The sequence below is a fragment of the Meles meles genome, chromosome 2, assembly GCF_922984935.1.
Source record: "Meles meles chromosome 2, mMelMel3.1 paternal haplotype, whole genome shotgun sequence".
Classification (NCBI taxonomy): Eukaryota; Metazoa; Chordata; class Mammalia; order Carnivora; family Mustelidae; genus Meles; species Meles meles.
The window spans coordinates 136767774-136790712 of NC_060067.1; the positions used below are offsets into that span (position 1 = coordinate 136767774).

The 22939-nt window shown below is 43.4% G+C and overlaps 1 protein-coding gene across 7 annotated transcripts in view; it reads right to left on the bottom strand.

Moving 5' to 3' along the window:
- Window positions 1-2194: 2194 nt before the first annotated feature.
- TMEM192 (transmembrane protein 192) overlaps window positions 2195-22939 on the bottom strand; it is a 41920-nt gene continuing 21175 nt past the window's right edge. For 6 of the 7 annotated variants that reach the window (XM_045996831.1, XM_045996829.1, XM_045996817.1 and 3 more), the window contains 2 exons: window positions 17076-17178; window positions 16216-16766 (listed from right to left, as the gene is read on the bottom strand). In XM_045996831.1, coding sequence (XP_045852787.1) covers window positions 16628-16766; window positions 17076-17178 — 242 coding nt within the window. In that variant the 3' untranslated portion in view covers window positions 16216-16627. Of the gene's footprint in view, window positions 2781-16215; window positions 16767-17075; window positions 17179-22939 lie in introns of those variants that run through there. The other variant, XR_006817054.1, reaches the window with a different exon arrangement.

Sequence of the window (22939 nt, forward strand, 5' to 3'; positions counted from 1 at the left end):
ATGACCTGAGCTGCAGGCAGATGCTTAACGACTGAGCCACCCAGGCGCCCCATATCTCCATATTTAATAACATTCTTCTGTTGTGTAGCCGCCGTCTATCAGCCTTCCTTTCCATCCCAACCCACACATGCAGTCTTTTTTTCATCCAAATCTACCATTTACTTTTTTTTCTAATTTTTATTAACTTATTCTAATTTTTGTTATTCTAATTTTTGTTAACTTAATAGTCAGTGTTTAAGTTATGACAGGGAATGCTCTGGTCACTTTTTTCTCCTCTAATCATTTTTCCTTTTTTATTCATGTTACTTTGTCTCAAGTTAATCTTCTTCCCTTTGAGCTTAGTGTTCTATATGTTATTTAATGCACAAAGTGCTGGTTCTTTATGTCTCTCAAACATTAGGGATGGCATGAATTTTTTTGCCCTGAGCAAGGGCAAGGATGGTCTTGCCTTTACTGAAATGGGGAAGATGGTTGGAGCAGGTTTGGGATAGGGGAGATTAGGAGTTCAGTTTTGAAAAGATGAATTTTTAAATGTTTATAAGATACCCAAGTGGCAACCATACAATTGGACCAGCAGTTCTGGAGTTCAGGAGAAAGCCTGGCAGTTTAAATTTGGGGAATCATTTAGGCGGTGGCACTGGAGGAAGTCAGAAAGGGAGTGTGTGTAGACAGAGATGGAACGAGGGCCCAGGGCTGAACCCCGGGGCTCTCCAACCTTGAAAATCCAGGGAGAGAAAATGGACGTCAACCAAGATGCCTGCTGTAGTGTATCTCTCCTCTGATTTCGACTAAAAACCCGGACAACATATAAAAGCAGTTATCTGGAGACTCCAAAAAGTAAATAGCAGACAGACTGTGTTCGTGGACACACTTGAAGAGTATCCTGTAAAGTGTCCCTGACTTCCTGGGTCATTTCTCCTATTATCTCCCAGCTTTGATCTGAGTGAGATAATGAATCAAAGACAGCCAAAACTCAGAGAGCAATCCATCCTGTGAGAGGACCAGAAGAAAGACCCCTGGGGGTGGTCTCCCCTCCTAGTTTTTCTCCCTCCTAGTTTTGCCCAGAAGCCAGACCTAATTCCAGCTGGGGATCTGCACTCCCAGGCAGTGGGAACTAGGAAAGCAGACCCCCTACTTGAAGGAGTGGCAAAGGACCCCCCTGTTACTTAACTGCTTTGTCCGTAGTGCAGGCCTATTTGTACAAAATGGCACAATTGCGCAGAAGTTAAATTTGCAAGAAAACCCCATCTATCTGGCCACAGATGATTGGAAAAGGGAGTGAAGAGAGTGGGGAGGAAAGGAGGAGAAGGGAATTCCCTTTCTGTGAATATTTCCAGGCTCACCCATAGCTGAGCATAAGCAAACAACCCAAAGAAGCAAAGGAAATGCTTTGAGAAATGTACTACCACGCAAACCCTCAAGAAGTCCCAGACAAACTCCGGAGTGGTCTGCACAATGGGCAGATAAAATATAAAAAGAATTAAAAACCAACACTAAGAAAGCAAGCAGCCCAGTAAAAAAAATGGATAAAAGTTTAGAACAGACATTTTATTGAAAGAACACAAACAGATGGCAAATAAGCACACGAAAAGATGGTTAAGATTGTAGCGGCTGGTTAGATGAACATAAACAGTAAGATACTACAACATACCTATTAGAATAACTAAAATTTTTCAAAAGTAATAATGTCAGGCTCTGGCAAGTATGCAGAGAAGCTAGAATTTTTTATTATGGTGCTGCTAGGAATGCAATTTCAGAAAATTGGCAATTTCTTATAAAGTTAAAGATACACCTACCATATTACTTGGCAATCCCATTCATAGATATTTACACAAATGAAATGAAAACATCGTTTCAATGAAGTTCACACAGAAACATTAATGCAGGGGCGCCTGAGCGGCTCAGTGGGTTAAAGCCTCTGCCTTCGGCTCTGGTCATGATCCCAGGGTCCTGGGATGGAGCCCCGCATGGGGCTCTCTGCTCAGCAGGGAGCCTGCTTCCCTCTCTCTCTGCCTGCCTCTCTATGTGATCTCTGTCTGTCAAATAAATAAAATCTTTTTAAAAAATTAATGCAAGGGCACCTGGGTGGCTCCGTGGGTTAAAGCCTCTGCCTTCAGCTCAGGTCATGGTCCCAGGGCTCTGTGATAGAGCCCTGCATCGGGCTCTCTGTGCAGCAGGGAGTCTGCTTCCCTTCCTCTCTCTGCCTGCCTCTCTGCCTACTTGTGATCTATCTGTCAAATAAATAAATAAAATCTTTAAAAAAAATTAATGCAAATGTTTATAGCAGATTTATTCATAGGACCTTTGAAAGGGGAGCAACCCAAATGTCTCAGGTGAGAAAGGGATAAACTGGTCTGCTCGTGGAACACCATTCAGCAATAAAAAAATAATGAACTTTGATAATCATAACATGGATAGATCTCAAATGTACCAGCTAAGTGAAAGAAGACAGACCTAACAGGCTACATACCATATAATTCCATTTATACAACATACTAGGAACGACAAAACTATACAGATATAAAACAGGTTGATCCTCGTCAGTGATTAATAGTCAATAACAAATAATGTTAATTACAAAGGGAATATAGGATCCGATACTTGTGGGGGGGGGCTGATGAAGTTATTTATCTTGATTGTTGTAATAGTTTCCTGTTGCTGCTGTCACAAATGAATCACATCTTTGTGGCTTCAAACAACACAAATTTACTGTCTTCCAGTTTAGAGGTCCATAGTCCTAAAACCAAGGTGTTGGCAGGGCTGCATTCCTTCTGGAGGCTCTAGGAAAGAAAGGGAGGGATTGTTTTCTCCTTGCCTCTTCCAGCTTCTTGAGGCCACCCTGCGTTGTTGGCTCATGGACCATCCCTCTGTCTGCAAGGCCAGCAGTGTAACACCACATTGCTGACTTCTGCTTCCCTTGGCCCTTCTTCACTGCCTTTTACTCTCCTGCTCCCTTCTTCCCCTTTTAAGGACCCTTGTGATCACACTGGACCAACACGAGCATTTTCAGATAATCTCTCCATCATTCATGAGACTTAATTTCATTAGACCCGCAAGTCCCTTTTGCCATGTAAGTTAACAAACAGGTTCTTGGAATTAAGACAAAAACGTCTTTGGAGAGGGTCCATTATCTTGTCCACCACAGCCCACTCTCTGACTCCAAAGATTCCCATGTGTCCTACATGTAAAGCACATTCATCTAGGGGTGTCTGGCTGGCTCAGTTGGTAGAGCATGTGACTCTTGATCTTGGGGTCTTGAGTTCAAGCCCCATATTGGGTGTAGAGTTTACTTACAAATTTAAAAAAATTATAAAAAAACAACAAAGAGGGGAAAGGTGGTTCAGTCAGTCAGGCAGCTGCCTTCAGCTCAGGTCCTGATTCCAGGGTCCTGGAATCAAGTTCCTGCTCAGCAGGGAGCCTGCTTCCCCCTCTGCATGCTCTGTCTGCCACTCCCCCTGCTGTGCTCTCTCTGACAAATAAATAAATAATCTTGGGTGCCTGGGTGGCTCAGTGGGTTAAGCTTCTGTCTTCAGTCCAGGTTATGATGTCAGCGTCCTAGGGTCAAGCCCGGCATTGGGCTCTCCGCTCAGTGGGGAGGCTTCCCCCTCTCTCTGCCTGCCTCTCTGCCTACTTGTGATCGCTCTCTGTCCAAAAAAAAAAAAAAATCTTAAAAACAAAAAGAGAAACCACCTCCCCTCCCCCCCTTCACCTCATCTCGACCTCCCCAGAGTTTTAACTTATTACTGTTGTGGTATTGGTCATACAACTTTGTCTGTACTTTTTAAAAAAATCACAGAACATCATACCAAACATGAATTTTGCTGTATATAACTGTTAGAACTGGGTCTAGAAAATGGGGAAACAACAAAGGAGACTGAGAAGAAATCACCAGGAATGTGAGAAGATACCAAAAGTTTGTGGTGACCTGGTAGCTAAGTAAAGCAAGAATATCAGGGAGGTGGGGCGCCTGAGTGGCTCTCTCGGTTAAGGATCTGCCTTTGTCTCAGGTCATGATCCCAGGGTCCTGGGATTGAGTCCCACATCCGGCTCCCTGCTCAGCGGGGAGTCTGCTTCTTCCTCTCCCTCTGCTGCTGGCTCCCCCTGCTTATGCTCAATCTCTGTCTCTGTCAAATAAATAAATAGATGAATAGAATAGAATAGAATAATGGCAGGGAGGCCATGATGAACTCAGACGCTCTCGAGATCCAGGACGGTAAGGGATGAGTAGTGATCAAGGAACATGGAAGCCTCTAGTCAACTATTTGACAACCGTAGTTTCTGGGAAGTAGTGGAAACAAAAGCCAGACAGAAGTCTGGGTTCAAGAGAGAAGCGAAGGAGTAAAGACAGTTAAGGAAAACCACTGCCACTCAAGTAGTCAGTCCTTGAACCATTAACAGAGTTACTAGTCCTCTAGGAGATAAGGAGTTTGCATGGGAATTTAAACCAGCACACTGCTTCCTGTATTCAGAAATCTTGCTATGGAAAAAAAAAGTCCCCTGATCTTAATGCTTAGTGACAGAGCTGATTTATGTCTTGGCTCTCCAGCCTCCTCCTCTTGTGGCTGCTTGCAGGTGCCAGCACCAGACCAGAGATCACACTTGGAGCAGAAATAGCAACACTCTGGAAGAGTTTTGCTGCTTTACATTAAAAAAAAAAAAAAATTGTTTCCTCTCCTATTCTTCAGTCATTCTGAGTTTGTGCTTAACAAATTCTTTACTATTTTAGTGTGGTTTAGGGAGGAAACATGGGAAATTTGTGTATTCCCACCATCTTTTCTTTCAAGTACCAGCTTTTCTTTGTATGTACAGCATGCACTATTACTTAAAAAAGCAGTTGTAGGGTGCGTGGGTGGCTCAGTGGGTTAAGCCGCTGCCTTCAGCTCGGGTCATGATCTCAGGGTCCTGGAATCGAGTCCCACATCGGGCTCTCTGCTCTGCAGGGAGCCTGCTTCCTCCTCTCTCTCTGCCTGCCTCTCTTGTGATTTCTCTCGGTCAAATAAATAAATAAAATCTTTGAAAAAAAAAACACATCATGGCAATTACAACTTAAAAAAAAAAAAGGCAGTTGTAGGGGGAGTGGCTCAGTAAGTTAGGTAACTGCCTTTAGCTCAGCTGAGGAGCCATGCTTCGCCCTCTCTTCCTTCTCTCCCTCTCTCTCTCTCAAATAAGCAAAATCTTAAAAAAAGAAAAAAAGCAGTTGTACGAAATATACTGAGTTGTAACTTACATTTTTTATTTACTATATATGGAATATTTCTTTATTAATTAGAAAATAATAGTCACTCTAAAAATTTTGAATACAGAAATAGAATAAAAAGCCAAAAATTCTTTATTTTACTCTCCTTCAATCCTACCTTTCATTCTCCCATTCCACAGTTACACAATCTTTACAGTATGAACTATTAAGTTGTTTTATATCCTTCTGTCTTGATTCTTATACACACACACACACACATAATTTTTAACCTACGTGGAATGACACATTATACAACTATGTTGAACAACATGCTTCTTTCACTTAACAATATATTAGAGGCATTATTTCATGCTGCTATGTGTATATATATAAATTTTTTTGATGTTGCTGAGTTTTTCATGCCATGAATCGATCATAATTTCTTTAAGGATTCACCTACTGAATCCATTTCATTTCATATACTCAGTAAGAAAATAATGAAGTAGGGGCACCTGGGAGACTCAGTTAAGCATCTGCCCGCGGGTCAGGTCATGATCCCGGGGTCCCTGCTGCGCTGAGGGGGGCATCTGCTTCTCTTTCTCCCTCTCCTCCCCCCCATTCATGCTCTCTCTCCCAAATAAATAAATCTGTAAAAAAAGAAAAAATAATGAAGTAAACCTTCACTCATATAACTTTTCACACATGAATAATTTTGTAGTAAAGGTGGAGTCAAAATTACTAGGTCAAGTTACCACTAAGAATGTTTTCCCACTTATTTGACCATTATTGATATATCCGTTTGTGCATACTCCAGCTAAAATTGGGTATTGCTAATCCCACTCTTGCTACTCTTTTTAATTTAAATTCAGTTAACTAACATATAATGTGTTATTAGTTTCAGAGGTAGAGTTCAGGGATTTATCAATTGTATATAATACCCAGTGCTTATTACATCACATGCCCTCTTTATTGTCCATCTCCCAGTTACCCCAGCACCCCTCAGCTTGTTTCCTATACCTAAGAGTCTTTTTTTTTTTTGGTGCAGAATGGTGGTTTGTTAAAGCATGGAGGCCGGACCCATGGGCAGAAAGAGCTGCTGCACTGGAGTTGTGAGGGGTGGCTAATTATATACTTTGGGGTTGGGGGAAGTAAGGAAAAGGGAGGTTTTCAAAAGAGCTTTCATATGCTAGGGGACCTACAAGATACCAGAGGCCCTGCTATTGTCAAGTTAAGATTGTTTTCCCCTCTAGCAAGGCATTAACATTAAGATAGTTGGGAGATTCTGGTAGAATACCACACTTGTCGAACCCAGAAGTGTGGAGGGAGAGGAGGAGGTTGCAGGGTATCAGCCTATGCTTTGTCTTTAGCTAGCCTTCTGCTCCCTCATCATTTCCCCCCTGAACAAATTTGACCTTAAACCTTTAAGGTTGTTGTAGGTGGAAGTTTTCATCTTCTGTAATGTCTTCCTGCTGAATAAGGGGTATAGAAATGTCCCTAGCTATGGGTCAGTATTGGTCAGTTGGAGAACCCGTAGGGGAGTTATGAAAGGGGAGGCAGCTGAATCCAACACCATCAATGTATATGAACCTCTAGTTAAGAGTCTTACAGTTTGTCTCCCTCTCTGGCAGTATACCCAGTCTAACTTCTGTTCCCAGATAGGTAATAAGGTGGAACATTGGGGCGCCTGGGTGCCTCAGGGGGTTGGGGCCTCTGTTTTCGGCTCGGGTCATGATCCCAGGGTCCAAGGATCAAGTCCTGCATCGGGCCTTCTGCTTCACTGGGGAGCCTGCCTCTCTGCCTACTTGTGATCTCTGTTAAATAAATAAATTAAATCTTAAAAAAAAATAAGCTGGAACATTTTTTCACATGATTTTTGGCCACTATGTTTGACCTGTAAGCTGTGTGTTTTTTGCTTTCCTTTCTAAAATCTTAAATGTAGGGGCATCTGGTGGCTCAGTTTGGTTAAATGACAGTCTTGGTTTTGGCTCAGTGTTGGAAGATCAAGGTTCCCCTCCCATGCTGAGTGTGGCGTCAGCTTGTCCCTCTCCCTCAGCTCCTTACCCCTCTCTCTTTAATAAATAAATAAATAAATAATCTTTTAAAAAAATCTTAAATGTAATATTTGAATAGGTATAAAAATCAAGTTTCAAAATTCAAGAGGTAGAAAGGGATTATACAGTTTAGTCTCAATCCCACTCATCTCCTAGCTACCTAGTTTCTTTCCCCCACCACAGGTTGGCATAGGAGGACTGTAAGTTCCAACTCAGGGTGCCTAGGTGGCTCCGTTGCTTAAGTGACTGCCTTGGCTCGGGTCAAGATCCCAGGGTCCTGGGATCAAGCTCCACATTGGGCTCCCGGCTTGGCAGGGGACTGCTGCCCCCTCTCCCTCTGCCACTCCCCCGCTTGTGCTCTTCTGCTCTCTCTTCTGTCAAATAAATAAATAATCTTAAAAAAAAAAAAAGGTTCCAGGGCGCCCTGCTGGTTCAGTTGGTTGGGCGGCTGCCTTCAGCTCGGGTCATGATTCCGGGGTCCTGGAATCGAGCCCGAATCGGGCTCCCTGCTTGGCGGAGAGCCTGTTTCTCTCTCCCCCTCTCCCTGCCGCTCTGCTTACTTGTGCTCTCTCTCTAGCTCTCTGTCAAATAAACAAATAAAATTAAATTAAATTTAAAAAAGTTCCGACTCTGTCAGTGATTGATCTTCCAGGCAACCAGCCCCGTTCCTTAGGGGGTTTCCAGAAGTCACCTCCATAACATAAACTCAGGTGTGGTTGAAAGGGGCTTGTTATGAATAATGAGATACTCCTTTCATTTTTGTGGCTCTGGGACTATTCAGAAACCCGCTTAAAGACCAACTGTTATAACAAAAGATGGTCCTAGACCTTTTAGGAAATTTCAAGGGTTTTAGGAGCTCTATGCCAACTACATATTTCCCTTTTATAAATCATAAATCACAGTCTGTGACATTAATTGTAAATGTATCTTTTTGAATATTTTATTTATTTATTGGTCAGAGAGAGAGAGAGAAGGCATATGACAGAGCAAGTGGCAGACAGAGGGAGAAGCAGATTCCCCCATGATCAGGGAGCCCGACACAGGGCTCCACCCCTGGACCCTGAGATCATGACCTGAGCCGAAAGCGGAGGCTTGACCAACCGAGCCACCCAGCCATCCCTGTAAATATTTTTTTTTATCCAGTTTTTTGTCTTCTTTGTTTATTCATCTCATAAGAGGTTTTGCAAGGGGAAATTCAACTTTTTATGTAGTTAAATATGTCAGGTTTTTCATTTATGGCTTCTATGCCAAAAAAGTTACCTTAAAAAACCTCTCCCATGGGACGCCTGGGTGGCTCAGTTGGTTGGACGACTGCCTTCGGCTCAGGTCATGATCCCGGACTCTCGGGATCGAGTCTCGGGATCGAGTCCCGCATCGGGCTCCCAGCTCCACGGGGAGTCTGCTTCTCTCTCTGACCTTCTCCTCGCTCATGCTCTCTCTCACTGTCTCTCTCTCAAATAAATAAATAAAATCTTTAAAAAAACAAAACAAAACAAACCTCTCCCATAATTTATAGTACTTTCATAGTTTCATTTTTAAACAGTGAAGTCTTTGAGTCAGCTAGGATTTATGAGATATGAATTCTAAGGTAGAGATATAATAATCTGTTAACCTAAATAAAGGGGTAAACCGAAGCAAGCTCAAATTACCAGAAATTGAGTTTATCTGGGAATAGCAGAGGAACTGCTGTTCAGGGAATGCAAGTTCTAGCAAGCTACAGGTGAGTTTGTTAAGGATTTGGGACAGACTGTATTTATGGGCAAGGAGTGGGGGAGGGGGTGGGGGGGATCCAGCTAGAGTTCAAACAATAAATTCATTGGCTTGAGGATGGGGGAGAGATTCTTGGTGGATGTTCATTGGTTAGGAGATAAGTCTGTCTTCTGAAAAAGAGGCACTTATGGGAACTCAGTCTCAGTTCTTAAATTCCATGCTTCTAAAGGCTATGGGAGGTTCTCCTCCATTTCATATCCTTCAGTTCCATTTCAGGTGGAAAGCCTTTCACAAACCCGTTCTTTCCCTTGATGGTTTACCTCGTTGTCTCAACACCATTTACTGGACGAGCTTTTTAATGTTTTGTTTTGTTTTTTCAAAATTTTAAATATTTATTTGACAGAGAGAGACACACAGTGAGAGAGGAAACACAAGCAGGGGGAGGGGGAGAAGGAGAAGCAGGCTTCCTGCCGAGCAGGAAGCCCTATGTGGGGCTGGATCCCAGAACCTCGGATCATGACCAGAGCTGAAGGCAGACGCTTAAGGACTGAGCCACCCAGGTGCCCTTTGGTGGTGGTTTGAAGTTCCATCACAAAAGCCCCACAAAAAGATGAGACTTAAGCGAACAACGCAGGAAGCTTTCAAACCTTTAAGACAAAGAAACAATACATTTATGAAAAATGGACAAGACAAAGGGGTTTGGGCTTGGGGGCAGTGAACTGGTAAAGAAGTAACAAGGTTCATTTATATAGTCTCTAGCCCGGAGTGCCTGGGTGGTTCAATGTAACGAAGGCTTCTGCCTTCCGCTCAGGTCATGGTCCCAGGGTCCTGGGATTGGGTCCCGCATTGTACTCTGCTCAACAGGGAGCCTGCTTCCTTCTCTCTTTCTGCCTGTCTCTCTGCCTACTTGTGATCTCTGTCTGGAAAAAAAAAAAAAAAAAAAAATCTCTATAGTCTCTAGCCCAAAATCCTATTCCTGGTCATATGGGTGTCTTCTACCCTCCTGTTACAGGGAGGACACTTTTCACCAGGGAGGTTTATAATCTCCTGTCAGGGGAACAGAGGCGGGCAGGGGTGTCCAGGCATTTCTGTTTCTCAAGTATCTTTAATTCAAAATAATAAGTCAAAGTGGCATATTTTGGGGTGACAGTATAAACCCCTACAAGGGTAAGGGAGATAGAAAGTACTGAGTGTGGGGAAAGCTGTAGTTTTATTTATTTTTTATTTTTTTTTAAATTTTATTTATTTATTTGACAGACAGAGATCTCAAGTAGGCAGAGAGGCAGGGAGAGAGAGGAGGAAGCAGGCTCCCTGCTGAGCAGAGAGCCCAATGCGGGGCTCGATTCCAGGACCCTGGGATCATGACCTGAGCTGAAGGGCAGAGGCTTAACCCACTGAACCACCCAGGTGCCCCAAGCTGTAGTTTTAAATAGTGGTCCAGAGCAGGCCTCACTGAGAAAGTAACATTTTACAAAGACTTGAAGGATGAAGGGTATATGGGAATTGATCATCCCAAGTAGATAGAACAGCAGCTACAAAGGTCTGAGGTGGGGCTCACAATGGAAAAACCACAATGTAGCTGAAACAGTCAGCAGTGGGAGAGCAGGATGAGATAGATGAGTTAAAGGTGGGAGATGGTGCAGATTTTCTAGAGCCCTGGAGGTCCCTGTCAGGCTTCGATTCTACTGAGATAAAGGGAGCCACTAGAGTATGACAATCTGATGGATGTTTCAGAAGAATCTCTTTGGGGGCGCCTGGGTGGCTCAGTGGGTTAAGCCTCTGCCTTGGGCTCAGGTCATGATCTCAGGGTCCAGGGATTGAGCCCCGCATCATCGGGCTCTCTGCTCAGCAGGGAGCCTGCTTCCTCCTCCCTCTGTCTGCCTCTCTGCCTACTTGTTTTCTCTCTCTATGTCAAATAAATAAATAAAATCTTAAAAAAAAAAAAAGAATCTCTTTGTTATTTTATTAAATACTGATGTTTTGGGAGGGTGTGTAAGGGGTTTGGGGGGTGGACTGTGGCAGTTAGAAGCTAGAAGACCACTTAAGAGACTACTACAATAATCCATGTGAAGACAATAGCTTCTAGATCGGTTTTAAAGGAAGATTCAGCAGGATTTGCTGAGAGACTGTATATAGGATGTGAGGGGTAGAGGAACCATCACCAGGGAGACAGGGAGCAGCTCTGGCAGATAGTCCTGCTTTGGACATGTTGTGTCTGAGGTGTCTTGGACATTAAAGTAGAACTCTAGATGAGGCAGCTGGGTACATGAGCCTGGAGTTCAAGACCGGGCTGGAGGTACACATTTGGGAACTGTGAGATTGTAGACTGTATTAAAGCCACAAGATAACCAAGAGAGTGGGTACTGATGGAGAAGAAAGGGGCCTAGGGACTGAGCTCTGGAGTACAAGGAGAAGAAAAGGAACCTTCAAAGGACACAGAACAAGAAGCTAATGGGGTCAGAAGACAACAAGGAGTTTGCAGTTGTCTTGAAAGCCAAAATGAAGATGAATCCTAAAGGCAGTGCTCAGCTGAATCTACTAGGGCTGACGGCGAAGGAAGAGGAGGAGAACTATGCCTTCACCCCTAGCTCCAGCAACACAGAAGGGCATTCAATAACAGTTTCATTGGAATATTAGGGTGAAAAGTGAGACTGATTTAAAAATGAGGAGAGAAGAATTAGACACAGGCTTCCTTGGTTTACAAATGAAACAGTTTTCCTCAGGAAACCCAGGGCACGTTTTGAGATTTTTGTGATTTGTGATTGTCATATATTCAAGGTTTATTTCCTTAAATATTTATAAGACCTACAAAACCATCTCTGATCAAGTTGTGAAGTCACTAAAATAAGTCTTTTCTGTAAAATGGGGAAAGAAAAACAAAGTTCATTTCATTTGCCGTTTGATTTTCTGAATGGTTACAGTACACAGAAGTTAAAGTTTCTCTGTAAGTCACTTTTTTTTTTTTTTAAGATTTTATTTATTTGAGAGAGAGCGAGAGCGCACAAGCAAAGAGAGTGCAAAGAGAGAGGGAGAAGCAGGCTCTCCACTGAGCAGGGAGCCTGATGCAGGGCTCCATCCCACTTGAGCCAATGAAGGCAGACGCTTACCGGACTGAGCCACCCAGGTGCCCCTCTATATGTCACATTAACATAAGGGTGCTCCAGGAGGTCTAATTTACAGAAGAATAATCAAACTCATCAAACCTGATGGTCAGTTTATTTGTCTATTGTGTTCACTTCCACCTTTCCTCTACCCCTCCCCTCACCCCAACACCATCCTTAGAATGTAGACTCCAGGAGAACAGGAACTTTCTCGGTCTTTGACCCCTGAATTCCCAGCACCTAGAATACACTCCAGCACATGGTCAGTAATTAAATGCTAAGTGTTAAATAAAATAAAATGCATGTTATGGAGACATTTTTGGCTGTAACTACTGGAGGGTACACAGAGGCATCCTGGAGACAGAAATACCAATAAACCTCCTACAATTCACAGGACAGCAGCCTCACAACAAAGATCGTCCAACCTGAAATGTCAGTAGTGCCAAGGTTGGGGAATGCTGCCTTAGAGGAAAGAGGAAAAAGAATTAGCTTGATTCCTGTAAGACTTGGGTTTGAATCCCTGGAAGAAGAAAAGGGCCTCCAGCAGAGCTCGGGTATATTAAAATTCACTCCAGATACTGCTGGCTCTCACACAAGAAAACATCTGATGTGGCTTGCAGGGATTCACTGGTATGAACTTTGTCATCCCAGCTGCAGCAGATAAAATCTAGGCTGCAGAGTAGGAAGAGAACATGGCAGAAGAACACAAAACAATGAAGTATCTCCAACAAACAGAAACGGAGGACTATCCTGTTATATAAAGGAATGTTATGTTTGTTAAGAAAAAATATCCCAGGAGAAAAATAAGCAAAAGACCTGATCCATACATACCACAAAGGCCGGATAAAAGGCCAGAGAAATGTGGAGGAAAATGCTCAATATCATTAGTATTCCAGGAAATGCAATGAGAAACAATGATGTATTTTATTTTAATCCATCAGATGGGCTAGAATGAAACAGACTGATAATACCCACAGTGGGTGAGAACACAGGACTGCAAGCAGTACTGGTACAATTCCTTGGCAGTGGGATTTCAAATTATTTTTTTTCTTATATTTTTCAACAGTGCTCTTCTAAAAAACAAGCTTTTAGCTTCTACGTCATGACGCTATTGTCATCTGAAATAAAATCCCCAAATTATAGAAATACATATTACACATATATACATATAGACTTTCAATGTCATTGTGCCTGCCCTAGTTCAGAGCCAACTCTTTCTGCCACCTAGCTTTCCTCCTCCTTGTACTGTAATTGGATCCTCCTGAAAATAAAACCCACTCTGTAACTTCCTTGCTTGAAACTCTTCAGTGGATCCCATTTCAGGGAACCCCTCACATAGCATCAGGGCACCCTCCTAGATCTGAGACTATCCAGGTCTCCTCCCGTGTCCTCCCTCATATCTTTTTTTCAAGATTTTATTTATTTATTTGACAGAAATCACAAGTAGGCAGTGAGGCAGGCAGAGAGCAAGGAAGGGAAGCAGGCTCCCTGCTGAGCAGAGAGCCTGATGTGGGCCTGGTTCCCAGGACGCTGGGATCATGACCTGAGCTGAAAGTAGAGGCTTTAACCCACGGAGCCACGCAGGTGCCCCACTCCCTCATTCTTTTGGTCCAAACTTGACACAGTGCTTGTAACCTTTGTAGCTGCCTTGCTTGACTCATTGATTTGCCTGGAGGTCCTACATCCCCTTCCCTACTACGGTACTGGTACTCTGACCTGAAGTTCCAGTTCCTTGGGCTGACAGCCATTATTTCACTTAGCACAGAGCCTAGAAATCCTAGTCCCCTCCTTCCTCCTTACAAACCAGGGTCTTCTTAATTTTTTATCTGCTGTACTAGCACACCACCTGCCTGGTGAATAGAATGCTTAACATTTAAAATGCTTTGTTCATTACCCTGTTTTCCTGGTTTTGATACCTTGTTTCATTTTTCTTATTGTTTGCTATGTTCATTATTGAGTTTAGAAGAGTCTTTGTGGTTCTACAGACAGCAAGCAGAATCTGAGTATGCCAACTTTTTAACTATATCTTTCTCTGTAAGCCAAAGTTCATCCTATAAACACTAGAAACTGACTATAGATCCCAAGTGAACTTAAAACTAAGAATCATCTCCTACTGGTGTTTTCCTTATTTATTTATTTAAAAAAGATTTTATTTATTTATTTGACAGAGATCACAAGTAGGCAGAGAGGCAGGTGGTGGGGGCTGGGGGTCAAGTAGGCTCCCTGCTGAGTAGAGAGCCCAATGCAGGGCTCCATCCTAGGACCTGAGCCAAAGGCAGAGGCTTAACCCACTGAGTCACATAGGTGCCCTGGTGTTTTCCTTTTTATTTATTTACTTATTTTTAAAGATTTATTTATTTATTTGACAGAGATCACAAGTATGCAGAGAGGCAGGAAGAGGAAGTATGCAGAGAGAGAGGAGGAAGCAGGCTCCCCGCCGAGCAGAGAGCCCGATGCGGGGGCGATCCCAGGACCCTGAGATCATGACCCCAGCCGAAGGCAGAAGCTCTAACCCACTGAGCCACCCAGGCGCCCGGTGTTTTCCTTTTTAAAAGGAAAATAGCTGAAGGCTGTTATGAGGAGGTCATTGAGAGGACATGACTGCCAGTTCACCCACGAGCTGGACTTGGGCCATCAGAGGCTGCTCATCCCCTCCCCTGTCCTTGGAATGTATGTTCTGCCCACCGTTGGCACAGTGGGAGGGGGCCTAAGGACACAGCTTTGAGACAGCGGTATGCTGTTGACAGCTCTGGATGGTCTACGTGACTGAACCCAGTTAAGGCCTCCTTATACACTTTGAAGATTCTGGTGGGTGCCCTTCCGGGATCTGCTCACCTTGTGGGCACCCCAGACAAGCCTTGTAATAAGCAAGTCAGTTTCTTTGTTTATTGAACAGTCTGGAGGGGTCTGCCCCTTTCTTTGGTCTCTCCCAGCCCTCCACGTACAAGGGCCAGTTTCAGATTATACTCAGGAAAGCTCTCGAGGAGTTTGCAGACCAACAAAGGCAGTTTACAGATTCTTCCAGAACACAGAGACAGATTTCCGGAGAAGGCAGTGGCTTTGAGATATACTTATTAAAAAGGAAGGAAAGAGGAAAAAAAAAAAAAGAAGAAGAAGGGAGAAAATAAGTCAGGAAACCTGGATATGATCTGAATTTTTAAAAATGCTATTTGGCTTTAGTTTGTGAATATTGTCATTTTGGGGCCCCAAGGGGACTGACTATAGGTGACACACCATCACTTTTCCCTTGATAGAGAACTTTTAGAATGTCCCAGCAGTGACTAGATCTAAAGGAAACTGGTGTTCATCCTCCTAAGTACCTGGATGTGACCAAATCAATACAACCTCTGCCAAATAGTTGTGTATAGTGTATGGGTTTTCAAATGAGATCTTGATTATTCAGCTAATGGACCAACACACATGATCGCAAAGGGCCCCTCCCCTCAATTAAGCTTTCTAGGGCAGCACATAAAGGTGCTAATGCAAATGGATGAATTAAAGGGGCAAACTAGGAAAACTGGGGAAATAATGCCCTTTACTCATAAAAATGCTTCATTTCACCTGGAGAATTAGATATGATTAATATCTATATGTAAGTTTATATGACATCTTAGTCTCATAATTTTAAAGTGTAATCCAAGGTGGGCCCAGCTGGCTCAGTTGGAAGAGCATGTGACTCTTGATCTCTGGCTTGCGAGTTCGAGCCCCACACTGGGTGTAGAGAGTATTCAAATAAGTAAGACTTAAGAAAGCATAATTCAAGGCTAACAAAGGTTAAAGCCAAAGAACATACCTTTCTTGATCTAATCAAGGTATAGTCAATACTGAAACACATGGCAACTTCTTGAAGAGGGATTAAAATCAAGGGAACGTTCTCGAGTTTTCTCTGAAGTATTTCAGCATAGCCAGTGGAAGGTGCTGCTGACGTAACAAGCAATACTGGTCAGTCTGACACTGGTCCAAGTGATCTTGATTATCTTATTTCTGGAGAATGGAAAACTATAGGAGTTTGCATAGTCAGCCACCTAGTGAGACTGGTCTTACAAAGAGGATATTCTCCATAAGAGCTACAGGGGCCAAGCTCTCATCCCAGACCACACAAGCACTTCGAGTACATGATGAGGCTCTGCAGGGGAAAACAACATTAACCACAAAAAATAATGACTTCTCTCATCAGTTTAAGAGTGGAGAAAACTTACTTGATCAAACCCTTGTTTCAACTAGATCATCGTGTCAGATTTCCTCCATATACATAACCAAATTATTACCAGGTTCTAATCTTGGGCGGGAAGAGTCGTTTAAACTACACCTTTGATCTGAGGATAAACCAGACAGTTAAACAACTTCAAAATATGCAAAAACAGACGTTCTTCTCGAGATATCCAGGGTCTACAAAATACTTTTCAAGTGACCCAAAAGTCTCACCTACTTGAGAGCCATGCAGGTGAGAACAAAATTAAAGTTTCCAACCAAAATTGTCAAATGTTATCTGGCAAAAACTGGCATTCCTGAGGATAGCTTGTCAGGTCATCCATCAGTCTTAGATTCCTCCGCATTCCTCTGCAACTGCTCTCCTGACCTTGAGCAGCTCACAGGTGACCAGGCGGAGAGTCAAGGTCAGAGGAAGTGAAAGTCAACAAGCGCTTACTCAACAGGGCATTGTGTCGCTTCAGGTAGGCAATTATGTCTCCTTGCTTTTCAACGATCTCTTCTAGGCTTGAAATAGGCCTGTGAAGAATCAACATATTCACCAATACTCATCTCTTTGCAAATGGGTCCCCTCCCAGTTTCCAGTACAGCATATTGTATTTGGGACTTTTTCTTAAGATGCTGTAAGCCAAGGTAATATTCCAAAATGAGGTTCTTTCATTAGACTTGGTTTTATCCAACTGAATGGGAGCAAGCAAATCAAACTTAAATCTAAGGCACATATGCATAATCATAAATTCCAAGCATAAGAATGTTTCCTAGATTTTCAAGGTGGGGGAACCTCATAATTCTCTTTCTCTAGTCTTTCATTCCCCACCCGAAGCTTACCTGAATCCAGTCTCTGAGGTAATATTGCTGGGGTAAGCATAGATTTTTTCTTCTTCAAGTACGTCAGGTTGTGGTTTGGCTTTATTAAATTTTCGAATTTTCACTAAAATAATAAAGTCAATATTGTCAGGTTACCTAATTATGAAAAAAAACTTTTACTTCCATTTATTCAAATTACAATAATTGTAATTACTTGTAATTACATATTAACTTACTTTTCAAGTAAGTTAATATGGATGAAAATGCTTCATAAAGTGAATAAACAGATTTGTTTATTGATATACTCAAGCCTTTGAAAATCTGTGAGCAGGCCTGAACTAAACACTGGACTACAGAGAGTGTCATTATTACTGGTAATAGTAACAGCTATGATTTTTTTGTAAATTTAAATTTTTTTATTTTTATTTTATTTATTTGTCAGAGAGAAGGAGAGAGAGAGACAGCACACAGGCAGGCAGAAGTGGAGAGAGAAGCAGGCTCCCTGCCAAGCAAGGAGACCATGCGGGACTCGATCCCAGGACCCTGGGATCATGACCCGAGCCGAAGGCAGCGGCTTAACCCACTGAGCCACCCAGGCGTCCCTGATTTTTTTGTAAATTTAAAAGACAGAAGGCACAGGTGAACTATTGTGCATGGACAGCCTCATCCAGTTCTCAGAACCACCCCCTGAAGCAGATGCCCTTATGACTCCTACCTTCTACAATAAAGTGAAGCCCAGAGAAGTTAAATAAGTAGCCAGGTTTCCAGTCCAGGAACCATGACTTTTTTCCAACAACCTCCATTGTTTTTTGTTTTGTTTTGTTTTTTAAAGATTTTATTTATTTATTTGACAGAGAGAAATCACAAGAGAGGCAGGCAGAGAGAGAGGAAGGGAAGCAGGCTCTCCGCTGAGCACAGAGCCCGATGTGGGACTCGATCCCAGGACTCTGAGATCATGACCTGAGCTGAAGGCAGCGGCTTAACCCACTGAGCCACCCAGGCAGGCGCCCAACAACCTCCATTGTTGATACTACCCTATAGAAAGAGCTACTAGTTCAGGGGAAAATACAGATGATCAGTCTACATTCCAAGACAGTATGAAAAGAACCAAAATCAAAGCTTGCATGAGGAACTTGTGGCAGCCCTGGAAAGCAGCCCCTTAACTCAGCAGGAGTGGGATGGGAGGGACGATCATGGAGGAGGATGGAAGGGCTTGAGCCCAGTCTTGGGGGAAACAGGAAAGCTAACTGCACAGACTAGGGGAGGAGAGAAGAAGGGTGTTTTAGGTGTGGGAAGTGCCTTAGACCTTGAGAAGGGGTGTGTGTGTGCACTCACGTGTGTGTGTGTGTGTGTGTGTTTGTGTGTGTGAGGGGGTGGAAAGGTAGGCGAGACATGAGTGACTGCCAAGGCGTTGAGATTTTGTCCTGAGAGTAAACGGGAGTCACTGAAAGGAGCTTACCATCACCCCTGAAGGGCAGGGATGAGTAGGCCCAGCTCATGGCAGGCCTTTTCTTTTCTTTCCTTTGTTGTTTTTTTTTTTTTCCTTTTTTTTTTTTTAAAGACTTTTTATTTATTTGACAGAGAGAGATCACAAGTAGGCAGAGAGGCAGGCAGAGAGAGAGGGGGAAACAGGCTCCCCACTGAACAGAGAGATGGATGGTGGGGTTCGATCCCATGACCCTGATACCATAACCTGAGCCGAAGGCAGAGGCCTAACCCACTGAGCCACCCAGGTACCCCTCATGGAGGGTCTTTTATGCCACACTAGTCTGACTTCAGAAAACTCTGAATAGGGAAATTGTTAATGATAAGAGTTACTTCTGAATACAATTACATTGGCAGGAGGAAGGAATACAAAGTTAAGAGAACAGAGGAAGGGAGAGCAGTAGGATGCCTATGGGAATTATCCACACAGGATGTGACGAGTGTCTAAGTGAGGCAGTGGCACTGACAGGGGGAGGAGACGGATATGGGAGACAGGCCGACTGAACAGGGCTGATGACTGAGGGAGGGGAGAGTAAGGTGGAAGGAAGAATCCAGGATGACAAACAGGTTTTGAAATGAGCAGGAGCTGCAGGCTGGTGCTCTTAGCTGAGGGAGGGGAAGAGGGACGGGATGGGGGAAGGTTTGGAAGAAGAGACAGATGTTCAGGTCACTTCTGTCTTGGTACACTGGAACACCAGGATGGAAATGATCACTGAGCAGGTGAATATAAAGGTCTGGGTGGCTCTGTTCACCTGAGGACTGCCTATTAGTGTGAGGACGGTAACTTTCAGTAGGTAGAGAAAAAGGATGCAGGAAAGCTGGCACCCACTTATAGTAAAGAGATGGGGAAGAATCTGTTAAAAGGAATGAAAATGAATCTCCAGAGAGGGAGGAGAACCGGGAAAGAGCAGTCACCGCCAGGAAGGTGAAGACACGGAGAGGACCCAGGGGACGCAGCAGTTTGGAGGCCAGCGATGAACTTGGCAGCTTGTGAGGATAAGTGATACTATGGACTGAACCGTGTTCCCCGAAAACTGACATGTTGAAGCCCTAACCCCAAAGTAATGGTCTTTGGAGATAGGGCCTCCAGTGAAGTAATCAACATTAAATGCGGTAATAAGGGTGGGGCCCTGATCGGACAGGAGACATACCAGGATGTGCTTGCACAGAGCACAAGGCCATGAGAAGACACCCACAGAAGGCAGCTCAGGAAGAGAGGCTCAGGAGAAACCAAGCCTGTCCATACCCTGAACTTGGACTGGCAGCCTCCAGAACTGTGAGAAAACGAATCTGTGTGGTTTCAGCCACCTAGTCAGTTACTGCAAGTGGAGGAAGTCAATGGCAAAGAGGCAGAGAAGCAGACATGGTGAACGCCGCTGTTCCCCACCTCTCAGGGGTGACAACAGACCAGGACAATTCGCACCCTGGAGAGTTAACTGGGCTGGGGCTCTGCCCTGCCTGAACGGTAACTCTGGGACCAGGCTGATATGAGTAGCCTCCCCCAGAGATGGCTACCAGCGGGGAGAAAGCCAGGGGAGAAGGAGGCAGTGATCGTCAACCCCGACTGAACACGAGAATTACATACACAACACCAAATAGATGAGAGTATTTGCCATGGGAATGGCAGAGGGGAAACATGTCAGACCCCAGCATTACATTTTATAAAAGCTCCAAATGCCATTCTTTCCTTTTTCATAACAACTTTTCAGATATAATTCATGTATCATGCTTTCACCCATTGGAAGTATACAAGTCAATGGTTCAGTATTTCAGAGCACTGGGCAATCACCTCCAAAGTCAATTTTATTTTATTTTATTTTATTTTTAAAGATTTTATTTATTTATTTGACAGACAGAGATCACAAGTAGGCGGAAAGGCAGGCAGAGAGAGGAGGAAGCAGGCTTCTTGCTGAGCAGAGAGCCCTATGTGGGGCTCCATGTGGGGCTTGATCCCAGGACCCTTGTTTCCTGGCCCGAGCCAAGGGCAGAGGCTTTAACCCACTGAGCCACCCAGGCACCCCTCCACAGTCAATTTTAGAACACATTCATACCCCCAAAGAGAAACCCGATATCCATTAGTGGTCGTTCTCCATTTGCCCCCTGCCTTCTAGCTCTAGGTAATAGCTCATCTATTTCCTCTCTCTGTACATGTGTCTGTTCTGGGCATTGCATATCCATGGGCTCGTACATAGACCATCTTCGCAATGACTGGTTCTACTTAGCATAATGTTTATTTTAGTACTGAGTAATATTCTGTTGTATAGACTGAACACATTTTGTTTATCTATTCACCAGTTTATTCTAACATCAATTAGATGTTTTCCCTTTTGGGCTATTATAAACAGCACTTCTTTGAACAACTGTGTATGTGTTTTTGTGGAAATGTCTTGGATATATACACAGAGTCAGGAGACACTCTGTTTCTCCTTTTGTGGAGCTTCCAGGCTCCTCATTGTGATTTGAATGTGCACTCTCAGCTGAGAACTAGGCTCAAGAAGTTGGAGTGAAGAGGTTAAAAGTGAGAAAGTTGTGTGTGTGTGTGGGGGGGTGGCGCCTAAGTGGCTCAGTCAGTGAAGCAGCTGTCTTCGGTTCAGGTCGTGATCCGAGTCCCACATCTGGCTCCCTGCCACAGGGAGTCTGCCTCTCCCTCTGCCTGCTGCTTCCCATGCTTGTGCTCTCTCTCTCACTCTCATTCTATGTCAAATAAATAGATGAAATAAAATTTAAAAAGTGAGAAAGTTGGGAGATGTGCAGAGGGTCCACCAGGAAGGACCAGGATGAAGAACACAGTATGCCGCCAGAAGAACCAAGTGTGCCCAATACCTAGATGCCCTTGACTTTCAGGTACAGCGAGGAAGCTGGAAATGAGAAGCACCTTCTGGCTTTGAATGGCCCTGGCACAAAACCTGATGTGCTCTAGCTCGCAGGTTAGAGGAGACAGACTGAGCCGTGGGGCTCCCTCCAACAGGTCAGGGAGAGCACTTGACAGAGGAGACTAGGGAGCCCCACTGAGGCAGGTAGGAAACCAGGAAACCAGAGGCCTGAAGCTAGTGAGGGGTAAGCTTCCAGGAGGTAAACTGTGTCCAAGGTCATCCAGTAAAGATGAAGGCTGAGAATCGAACCTGTTATGTGACAGCTACCAGTGAATCTGAGCTGTTCAGTGTTTACATCTTAGTTTTCTAAAATGGTATCTTCCCCAAATAATTCCTGAATAAAGGAAGAAGCTTAGAAAAAATGTAAGTTTCTTGAACTGGGGGACAGGAAATAACAGCTAGATAGTATTAAAGTAAAAGGGGACAGAAATAAAAGACACACCATAGTCTGACAAAATAAAAAGGTCTTGGGCACCTGGCTGGCTCAGTCGGTTAAGCGTCTGCCTTCCATTCAGGTCATGATCCCAGGGTCCTGGGATGGAGCCCCACACTGAGCCCTGCATCAAGCCCCGCACTGGGCTCAGTAAGCCTGCTTCTCCCTCTCCCTCTGCTGTGTTCTCTCTCTGTGTCAAATAAATAAATAAAACCTTTAAAAAAAAAACCTCTACAGTATATTTAAAGGAACATTGTAATTTAATAAGTTAAGCTTGGTCTTGACGATGTGTAGGTAAAACAGTCATACTTGAATCTTCTGAAGAAATTAAATATTTGCAGAAACCCAAGTTTATAATTACAATTATCATAACCTTTCCTATCTAAACCATCTATTTACTTTGAGAGTGTGAATTACCAATTATCAGGTTTTCTTACAGTAGGAAGCATATTCATTTGAGATTTAACAAGATGGTTTTTTTTTTTTTTTAAGATTTCATTTATTTATTTGAGAGAGAGAGAGAGAGATCACAGGTAGGCAGAGAGGCAGGCAGAGATGCAGGCAGAAAGAGAGGGGGAAGCAGGCTCCCCACTGAGCAGAGCCCCATGTGGAACTTGATCGCAGAACCCTAAGATCATGACCCGAGCTGAAGGCACAGGTTTAACCCACTGAGCCACCAAGTGCCCCAACAAGATAGTTTTTTAATGGTGTTTTTATTCAGATAAAAATTTAAAAATCAATATAAATAAAGAAGAAATATGCTACAAAGTCTTTGAGTATAGAATAAAGCAATTCTTTTTAATTAGAAGGCAATATATTAAAATAAATGGAAAAGAATAAAATAAAACCCTTTTTGTTTTAGTTTAGGTGTCATGTAACTATTTGTGTCCAACTGTAAATATGAATCCTGTCAGGATTCTTGGACTATCTGTTTCCTTTGCCTCTTAAACACTCTCAGGATTTTAGTTTTTTTATCTCTTATTTATAATTAATTATAGATGCTACAGCAAATCCTTTAAAAATAGTATAGTAAGCCCTAGAGAAACTTGGGCTTGGACTACATTTTAACAGTATTAATTTCCCCTTATTTACAT